Raw genomic sequence first — 11,323 nt, 5'->3', positions numbered from 1 at the left:
TTTAGGTTTAAAAAAGAAAGTTAATGACTCTTATTTCTATGTAATTGATAATCATATTCATTTCTTTGAAATAAAAATAGAATTATTGATTTCTATCCACACGTTTCTTCCTATAGTATACAGCTTGTTAAAAAAATTATTTAATATTTATTCGCTCACGGTAAAGTACCCAATTTGTTGAATCCTTCCTTACATTAGACCTCGGATGTGACAGAATATTGAGTGGACATATGATCCGTTGAATGCTAAAGTGTTATTATTTAAAACTGAAAATGTGAAATATTCAACACTTTACGAACAGCAAGTTTTATAAATATTTTGGTAAGAAATAAAAACTTTGTTAAAAGTAGTCAACCACTACAGCGTATCTTTTTTTTTTATTTCCCTTCCTCCTTCCCTTCATTTCTGGCATATGGGGTGCGGCAGCAGTGGTATAGTGGTGTAGTGTGCTGGGGTTTGCGCATGCCACTGCTCCCAAAAATCAACAATTTTTCTTACTTTACAAAATTATTATTATATAATAATAATGTTAGGGAGGTTCATTTTAATTATTATAGGGAACAATTATAACTTGGGTGCAGTCCAGCGCCTCAAGCTCCTTACCAATGGGGCTGCACCTTGTCCACTGCACCCGTCCGGTTGCCTCCTGCAGTTTGCCCCAGCTCTCCTGGTCTCAGTCTGGGTCAGCTTCCTCATCTTCCGGTGGCTCGCCGATATTGGGCGGTCAAGGGCTTTCGATTGTGAAATGAGTGGGGTCCACCACCTTATTCCCTTCACCGACGTATCTGAAAATTAATAGCATTTGAAGTTAATCTATTCAGCTAATAATTATTTCATAAAAGGAAATTTATCGTGATGAAAAATCCATAACACCACTTTTGTACTCAACCACTTTTGTATTCTATAACAAATTAAGTGTTTTTATAGTCTTTTAGTGTTTTTTTACTGATACAATCATTGAGATAGTACGTGAATAAAATCAGTTATCTAACCAATTAATGAGAAACACAATTAGAAATGTTTCATGCTCTCAAAAATATGGGCATTTTATAGTTTTTTCATCCAAAAATAATTTTTCAGCACAGGTAAAATACACTTTCACAGAAATATTTAGATTCGCCCCTTTAGCCAATGATGTAGTCATTAACTTTTTTCTTAAATAAATACTATTAATATACCTCATTACTGATCTTTTTTTTTTATTTAAAAATTAATTTGATATCATAGGGCTGATAAGAAAAAAAAACCACCTGGTTCAATTTTGATGAACTGCGTCTATTATCTCTTTTATTTAAAAATGACAAATCCTAAAATTTTTATAAGAGTAATATTTTTTATTTTATCTGGTCTGAAAAATTTTTTATTGATGAAACATCTAGTAAAGGTTTATATTTCTTTAAGATCAGGAACATTCTTAATTGTATTTCACATGGTTAAACTAAAGTACCCACGTTGTTAAATTCACCCTTTTTTACACCGAAAGTATTACTATCTATATGTATTTGTATTTGTTGTTTTTATTATTATTGGTCGGTTGTTCTCGCTATTGCGGGTTGAGTATCTGAGGTGGGAGACCTAGAAGTTCAACCACCTTCATATTTTTGTTGATTTATTTTATTTTATTTATTTTTTTCAAATATTTAAAAATGTGCGCACTATACGTGCAGTGTTTAAGAAACTGACTGTTGAGCCTCTCTTAGCACGTCTATAGGGAACCCCAGACCATTCATGCTTGGCACTGTTGATTTTGGTATGAGACCATTCGTTGATATTATGAATGGAGTAGTGGTAACACCTTCCAATTTATATATTTCTTTTAATTATATCGCCAATTCCTGGTATTTCCTCAGTTTTTCTCCCACAGTGGAGCTTATATTATTATCGTTTGGGATCCCAACATCAATAAGTTCCGCTTTCTTTTTTATTAGGTCTATATGAAGGATGTCTAGCTTATTATGGCGTACTGTATGGTCTTTAATAATTGATTCATCCTAATATAGCCTGAGAGAACCTTTTTGGAGGAGTCTATTTGGGTGGTACTTGTAATATAAGCTCTTATCTTCAATTAGGTTGTACTTCACAGCCAGAGCCTGATGAAAAATTTTGGCCACATTGTTGTGCCTCTGCAGATATTCAGTACCAGCCAGCACTCCATTGATTGATTCGAGTGTTACTGAGCATAATCGACACTTATCCGGTATTGTTGCGTCTTTTAAAACATGCTTCCTATATGATCTGCGTGGCAATCACTTGATCTTGAATAGCAACCACGAATCCCTCTGCCTCGGAGAATAGCCTTCCAGCTTTTAACCATTCAACTGATCTCGCTTTGTCTATGGAGGCTTCGTTTAGTTGGCTATAGAATCTCCCATGCAGAGACTTGCTTTACCATTCTGCCAGTGTTTCATTTTGTGATACGATTGTTGATTCAACACCTTTGCTCAGATTAAGTGCAGTTAAACGAGTGCAGTGAGTCCATCCTTGTGATGGCGAGATAAACCCCAGTTGTTTTTGCGAGGAAATATAGGTGTAGGCCCTCTTCCTGTTTGCGGCAAGCTCCTTCAATATTTATCAAACCACGTCCTCCTTCTTTTATTATTATTTGGATGGTATTACAGATCATGTGCGTTGCTGCCTTGATACAGATGTTTATTGCTTGCAAGAACACAGATAGCCTGGGAGAGTTTATAACGAAGCATTGCTGTTATGGTGCAGTGGTAGGCTGACCGATAGCTTTTATAACCTGTCCAGTCAGTGCCAATTCTTTTATCATTCACAGCGTCTCACTTAGGTCAGAACAGTGACGGTGACGAATTGGTCTAGATCCATGGATTATGGATATTCAGTGTCAGCAAGAGCACGACGATCTGTTTTTCTTGTATGCATCGAAGCAGATCTTGCATGGACTAATTTAACATCCTGAAAAACCATAACGCGGTTCCCGTTTAGGATAAATGTTAACCAGACAAATATGGTCACTGCTCACTGCTAAATATAAGGCTGAACTTCTAATTTAAGCTGTTCTAAATACAATAAAAGAAAGATGACCCGAGTGTGGTAAGAAAAAAACCTCAAGTAGTTGTAAAACTATTTTATATGTCCCTACGTTTTGCCCCGCGTCGCAGAGTTTCATCAGTGCTAAAAAAAGATGCAGACACTTGAATGAGGTAAAAATAAATGAACAATGTAAATTAAGAATTAAAAAAGATGTATAGTGATACTTAGAACAAAATAAAAATAACAAAGAGTTTTAGACAATTAATGAAAATGATAACAACTTCAATCATACATCAATTCTCGTCTCTGTTCCCAGCCACAGATAACGCCTCATCTCGGAATCCATTCATATCAATTTAACACATACATTCGTCAATCATAAACTTGATAAAAACTGTATTTCCCTGACATACCGGCACATCTTAAGCCTTATTAAACCTCCATAATTCTTCTTTCACCCTTGTTCTGCATTTCAGAAGTTAGTTTTTCACCCATATCTTTTATCTGTTTTTATTTTTTTTTTAAATCCTTCCTTCCCCTATACTTACTTTTCTTACTTTATATTTTACTATCTATCCTTTTATTATCACACACGGTCAATCATCGATCTTCCACCTCTAAATTCATTTTGGAATGAAAACTCAGATTGATATATTTGTGGAATAAACACAACCATTGTCTGTTAAAGGTTTAACGAAAAGTTCACTTATCATCAGAGTATGGTTGGGGATGTGGGTATTGAAGTAAACACTCCAATAACTGAAACATTTGTAATTGTGTGCACACAATTTCGGCCCAAGTTGTAGGCCTTTATCTGGATGAAAGGTGCAGCCATTCTACTTTTCGAAATCAAAGCTTTGTTTTTAGATAGCAAAGCACAATCATGAATGAGTTATATCTCAGTGAGCTAGGTCTTTCTAGAGACAGTTTACGAATATCAATCCAAGCTGTCAATCAACCTTTCTCCTTATAATATCATAAATGATTTGGAGTAAAAGAGCCATAGCACTCTTACCAGATCCCGAATAGTCGAAAAACACTGCACCCTCGGCAAAGCACAGGACCGTTAGGGACACAGAGTGCATCGGTACCGCTAACAAGATGGTGGGTACCTTTCTCCAAAGCAGCACCTCGTGAGCCAGCGTTAGTCCGCCCTCTCTCTTCCTCTCGCTTAATCTGCCTTCAAAGAAAACTTGTGTTAATTAGCCCTTGTCCCTGCTTTGCCAGCACGACTTGGTAAAACAATACCATCAAATGATGGGCTAAAGGCCACTGCATAGGGAGTATTATTATTGTTACAAGGGTTCTACGGCTTTTGTGATCTATTTATAATGTTTACGACATGTAAATAGGAGGGTATTTAAGAAGCTATGTTTAAGAAGCTATGATTTATGATCTATGTTTGCTATGTAAAGGAAGTTAAGTCCATAGTTTCCAAACAAACGGAATTTAAAAAATTGAGCTTTGGATGGTCAATTTTTTAAGTTTACTAAGTGCCTTATACTGTCTTGAACAATCCACACTACAGTGTAAGAAACCTGAATAATAAAATAACTTATAAAAAAGGCTAAATTTGTAATTTTGTTTTTCTCAAATTCCGTATAGGTAATTTTTATTCCGAAAAGTTTAAGTTCTGTTCGGGTTTAAACAAGGCTTTAATAAAGGAGGTTAAGAAAAAAAAAACCAAAAAACAAGCCAATTCTCTTGTCGTCTTATGTAATTTAGTGAATATTAGTATGTTATGAGAAACATTATTGATATCGAAAAGGGCTTAGCTCTGGATGGTAATATGTTCGTGCTTGAGCATACTAATAATTTCTTACTGTTAGATAAATACGAGAAGACTGTAATGCTAATATTTGGTTTTTGCAAATGAATTTCTTCCCGCAACTAGAGTATGCAATCCTTAAATCCTTTCTTTAAGAAGAAAAAAACAAGAGTAGTTTATATTTTCTCAAATTATGATTTTCTAACTATGTATATATAACTGAAGAGAAAGTTGGATATCCTGCTTCGAAGATCCCATAGTCATCCTGGATTCAATTTCAATTACTGTTAGTGCAATATCCTGATTCATTTGGTCATTTTCTAACTAGAAAATAATGACAGCTCTTGTATCTTCTCATGAAGTAGATTTTGTTTTTCTGTAAAATTACTTCCATAATCCATCTAAACGAGCCACATTATTTTAAAGAGTAATCTTCTCAGATAGTCTTTCTGAGTAATGTTTCAACTTATTCAACATCTGAATAAAACTTAAGACTCTTCTAAAAACATACCTTTTCTTTTTTATGTTTACATGTGTAGATGCAAGAATTTCTGTATGGTGACATTTACAGTTACATAGAGCTGAATATATTTGCAAAGACTCGTCACGTTTAGTGGAATTTTCCCGACTACTTTACCGTTTCATTAATTTGTATATACAACATCCACTGATATGATTGAGATGTGTAATAACATTCCGTTGCTTAGAACTAATAAGTGTAAAAGGTAGGATTATTTCTATAGTCGGGCTTATTCATTATTTTATTGTTTTTATTTTTTCTTGTATCAGCATTTATTATACATTATTCGACTAGAATTTGGGTGAATTTGAATTAGGTATTGATGTACTTTGGTGGTATCAGAAGCAACTTCGAATCCCAAAGGTCTAGCCATATGTCTCCGCTAACACCTAACTGTACAGAATTGTAAACAGTGTGAGTTAGATTAAGTTTTTTTCATATTACATCGTTCTGTTTGAAATTAGAAAATATAAAATGAAGGATGTGCATCATTATTCATTATACGATTCGAGGTAATGTTGGAAAACCAATTGTAACCTCTTGTGTCATTTTAATGATTATTCTACTAATTGTATACTTGTAGCCTATTAGCATGTATATGTTGATATCAAAGAATAAAGTTATTTTTCTTTTCATTTAATTTGTTTATATTTTATCTAAATAATGTTGTGGAAGTGGGTAGCTCACTGGTAAGGCAATGTATTACTAACTCCAAGGACCCGGGTTCGAATCCGGCTGTGTCAGATAATTATTATCGGCTAATTGTAGCCGTTGAGTCAGCTCTGTGGGTACGGGAGCACTCTGGGGCCTACCTAGCCTCATAAAGTGGGTACCCTTAATTAAAATCTTGTGGTCCAGCGTGATTCTGCTCAATTAACCTCCTTGCACACCCGTTGATCTAGTAACAGTACTTCCTTACAAAGTACTGCACCCCTGATCCTCCATGGGTTGTAATATCTTAACATTAACAACACACTTTGAAATGGTTAATAGGTGCCTTAAACACTTAATGTCCAATTTATATCAATACCAGGGCTATGATTGGCTATAAAACCTTAAGATTGTTAGGGATCATCATAAGTTATATACCCCTACAACAATATTGACGAAATTCGGTATTAATCTTATATGAGGCCCTCAAGTAAAAACGTGAATAGATGCTAATGCAGTTGTTTCTCACGATATCATTGGCGTCCCTGTCATTTAAGGAGGTTATGAAATTGCTTGAAAACAGTTTACGGATAACTTACGGCACCAAATTTAAAAATCAGTTGTGTAGTTCGTACAAATTGCCGCCCATGAAATGTGCAGGTTATGTAAAGCCTTTAAACCCATTACTCTCCTTTTAGTTTCGACGTATTCTGGTAAAAATAAATTATAAGACTATCTTATCCAAATTTGACAGGAATATAATACCTCTTGTATTGAAAGGTTTTGCATGAAATCCGTGATAATTCCTACTACATTTTCGTTTTCTCATAACTCATTGTATTAATTTTTTTTTTATTTATTTATATTCTATGTAGAAAAAAAAATGTTTAGCCTCAGTCAGTCACCTTTTCGTCTTTTTTATTGAATTTCATTCTTAATTTGTATTTAAGCTCTTGAGAATTTAATCTATAATCTTTTTATTAGAAATCTAATAGCAATGAAAAATTTTGCGTAATAAAAATTAGAAGTCCGAGCATTGTGATATAATTTTGCATTTTACTTATATACAACAAATCTGGACCTAAGAGACCTGGAATATAAAGTGTATTGAGAAATTACAAAAAAAAAAATAACTTTTGCAGTTTTAATCTAGTTTCAAAATTCACACTTTTTAAAATTACTAATTGGAACGACGTCTTTGTTGAAGAGCACATCTGTACATTAGTAAAAGAAAGACCCATGTCCAAATATATCCATTTTGTGTTTATGTCATTTGTTATTTCGAAAACATGGGAGTAATAAATGAATTAAATAGTACAAGAGCCCAAGAGGAGAAAAAAGGCAGAATTATCTCACCCCAATTTTTGGTTACTTTAATGAAAACTATGTGTAATTACTTGTCAAAATTGATGAGTCTGGACAAGTATAGGTAGGGGGAATAAAAATGGCGGCTGTTTCAAAGCGATAAATAAAACTAATTTTTTCATTCGGAGCTCTATATCTTAAAAAGTAGGAACAACAAAAGAAAACCTAAGATAACGTCATTTAAAGAAGAGTAAATTTGCTAAAATATGAGCCCTAAAAGAGCTATTTACGTCTATTATATCTCAAAAACCATTTGACGTACAGATGTCTACTAGCACTCAAATTAAAGCTAGTTTAATGAGCTATAAAGTAGTTTATGATGTTTATCTTCGTAGTAATAATAGTTTACATGAAATTTGCTAATATAAATTGATTTATAGTTGTTCAGTAGAAGATTAGTCTTTAGTAGATTTTTAAGACATTTTGGTTTTTAAAAAGCTATATCTCCAGAACTCTAGGACGTAAATAGCTCTTTTAGGGCTAATATTTCAGCAAATTTACTCTTCTTTAAATAATGCTCTCTTAGATTTTCTAGTGTTGTTGGTAGTTTTTAATATATAGAGCTCCGAATGAAAAATTAGTGTTTTTTAAGGTTTTGAAACAGCCGCCATTTTTTATTCCTCCTACCTATACTTGACAGACTCATCAATTTTGACTAGTAATTATACCTAGTTTTCATTAAAGTAATAAAAAAATTAGGGTGAGATAACTGCCTTTTTTTCTTCGCGGCTCTTGTACTATAAGGCCAGTGTTCTAAATTTCAAGCTGGAGCCTTTATCAAAGGGTCAGTATCAAATCTACAGTAAAATAAAAAAAACGGCCAATGTGCACTGAAACTTATTCTCAAAGCGAATAAAATGAACATTGGCTCTTCTTTAACTAAGGTACAGAGAAAAGAAAAATATTTCTGTACGAAAATTCCATCATGTGCTAAGTGAAGAAACTCCGGTTTCCTACAGCGTTGCTGTCATAGGAAGCTTCAACTGTTCAATATCAACAGAACTACTCATTTATGGCTCTTGTTAACTCTCAATGGTGACAACATAATATCCCCTAATTATTATCACTCTGATGAGTCCTCATATCCGATACAACTCTTTACTCCAAACTTGCGGTACACATTGGTCCCGATTTTTATCTCACCCATCATGTCGTAGACATTTAAATTTTATCACGCCACTCGTCTCCTTTCTTTCCTTTTAATTCTTCCCTTGCTATTTCCCCACAATTTATGCATTGCTATTCTATTATTGACGATCTCTCCATCGGCCGTCGCTGCGCCTCTATAATCCCACCGACGCACTAAAGTATTTCGAAGGAAGAAATACTTAAATGCCCGCTAACTGTATGGATGGAATGGTTGTACATCAATCGCTCTTTCCTTAGCCTCGGCTGTTTCTAGCCCCTTGGCTTAGGGTACTGTGGAGCCCCCTATGAGCCTTCTTTTTACCCTTGATAGTTTCTTTATCAGATGAAATTTTGTCAAGAATTCCTTATAATTAATACCATGTGAGTAAAGGCTGCCTGCCATGTTAAACTACTACTAGGTGGTAAACTAAGAACTTGACTAAATATTTGTTTACTGAACCTGTCTAAATGGAGCTTAAGAGGAGTGGTGACAACCAAGAACAATAGAGCTAGGGTTTCAGAAATACTGATTCAGAGCGATGTCTGTCCGATTCCCCATGGATCAGTTAATACTTATTTTTTATTGCCCCACTAATTTGATATTGTAGTATAAACCAGCAATCTCTTAAGTTAAAATTCTGCCAAATTTTTTCCTTTCTTTTTTTTTAATCCTGCAAAGTAACTTAACTCATTGAACTTCCTTTGTGAAATTCATCGTTTTGCTTTGTTTTTATAAATAAGAAATCGGATTATAAAGAAAATGTAATGAATGATGGTTAAAGCAGATGAAAATACAAAGTCTGTAAAAAAAGTCATATTTCTAGGAAATTGATTTTTTCCTAGATTTCCTAGAAATATGACTTTTTCCTACATTAATTTTGTGTTCACCAATCTAGTCTCCAAATGGTTCATGATAAAGACATCAATTCATCTTGAAAGTAAGCCTTAATATAATCTCTTCCCTCCTGGACACATCAATCACAACTTATGATTCACTGTAATGAGTTACCAAATAATAGCTATAATTTTAACAGTAATATATTAATAATTATGCAGATATTATTATTTATAACCAACAGTTACGTTGAGTATTTAAAGTAATTGCCTTATTTTTGAACAGTAACAATAAAACTAGAAATATTTATTTATTTTTTTTTGGAATTTAAACTTCAATCTTTTTATTATTAATGGCATTTTTTTGTGTGTGTTTCAGGACTTCCCTCTTCATTATTATGAGCTTTATATACGCGAAACTATTGATTGTCATATGCATTGCTTATGTGGTTTCTGAAGTAGTTACTCACAGCTTACCACTTGTGTACTATGAAGTAAGTAATCAGTCAATCTGTATATTTTGTAACTAGTTGATAAGCTGTCTGGTTTATATTTTAAATTTTATTCTAACTATCACTACTTAATAATTTTTTATGTTATGTTTTCAGCATAACATTTGAAATTTTCTTTTTATTTTACTTCCCAAAAGTCGGGTCATATATACATACTACTAATTCATTGAAACTTAATTGTTTTATGACTGTTTGGTGATATAATTGAAATCGTTTACTCAAAAACAGGAAAAAAATTTTGTCTTTACAAGTAAATTTTGGGTTAGCCAAATGTGATGGAGCCATAAATCATTACATTATTCCATATTATAATTAATGAGAAAGTTAAAAACTTCTATTATCCTTTATTAAACAATTAGAAGACCTACCCACTTTTTATCCATTTTCAAATTGCACTGTGCAGAATGTAGTTTGAGAAATAGAATGAAGAACATAAAATGCCGATGTGATATATTAATGAATATGACTAGAATGTGTAATTTGATGAAATTCAATTATATTAAATTAATTATTGAAGGATAATTAGAGCTTTAGGGTATTTTATTTTCTCAGACATTATAATATAGAAGAATATATAACCCTTAAAAAATATTGAGTGCTATTATTTTAAATATTGCTTTATTTTAATTCACTTTCATTAGAATCATTTTTCTTCCACTCCTTAAACTGCATAATAGAATTTTACGGAAGCCCAGATTAGTATTACTAAGAGTGAAATATTACTGACAGGACGTAACTTGCATGTTTTTTTGTGATCTTGTCAGATGAATTATCTCTTGAAAAGAAGTTATAGCAGCATATTTTCAAATATGTCTTCCTTAAATACAGATTTGTACAACCACCATATTTATCAATTTGATCAGGAGTGACTAATTTAATATTTAGCTTCATCTCAGAATTTCAGAGCTCAAAGCTGCTGTCAGAAAGATTGTTTACGTCTATCATTGATTCCCTTCAAAAAGATTTTTTATTTATGATCTTATCTCATTTTTTATTTTCTTTCTGAAATAAAATACTTAAAATATATAAGAATATATATTAATTTTTACGGTCAACTATATATACATATATAAAATACTTAAAGATTGATATTGATTTCTAACCCCAAAAATAAAATGAATACTCTCTGATTTGTTTAATCATATTACTAATCCATTATGTATTTTTAGGGATTTTTTACCTATCTGTATGGAATGAGCATTCTTTTCTTGCTGTATGTCTTCTGCTTCCTTCTACAAGAAAGCTCCTGCTGTCAAGGTGGTGAGCCTAAACCTCCAAAGCCAAAAAAAGAAAAGAAGGAGAAGGAGAATCAAAAAAATCAAAAGAAGGAAAAAAAAGAAAAAGAAAAAGAGAAGAAAGAGAAAGAGAAGGATAAGAAGAAAGAGGCCAAAGAAAAAGAGAAAGAAGGTACTCCTGCTGCAGCTCCTCCACCTCCGCCAGTACCACCACAGGGGCAACGGAACTCACGTTCAAATATTTTCCAGGTATTTTATACTAGCATTTTACTATGAAACATTTATCATCAGTTCATTGATAAGTAATTTATAT

The 11,323-nt window shown here is 32.9% G+C and overlaps 1 protein-coding gene across 16 annotated transcripts in view; it reads left to right on the top strand.

Annotated features, from left to right (window-relative positions):
• The window catches only part of OtopLa (Otopetrin-like a), a 331,346-nt gene that overhangs the window by 295,775 nt on the left and 24,248 nt on the right, over positions 1–11,323 (top strand). For all 16 annotated transcript variants that reach the window (XM_067047772.1, XM_014431191.3, XM_014431183.3 and 13 more), the window contains 2 exons: positions 9,643–9,757; positions 10,945–11,259. In XM_067047772.1, the coding sequence (XP_066903873.1) occupies positions 9,643–9,757; positions 10,945–11,259 (430 nt within the window). The remainder of the gene's footprint in view (positions 1–9,642; positions 9,758–10,944; positions 11,260–11,323) is intronic.

Source organism: Halyomorpha halys, unplaced genomic scaffold, assembly GCF_000696795.3.
Source record: "Halyomorpha halys isolate HHAL.00 unplaced genomic scaffold, Hhal_1.1 Scaffold949.1, whole genome shotgun sequence".
Lineage (NCBI taxonomy): Eukaryota > Metazoa > Arthropoda > Insecta > Hemiptera > Pentatomidae > Halyomorpha > Halyomorpha halys.
This window is presented reverse-complemented; position numbering and strand designations above follow the sequence as displayed.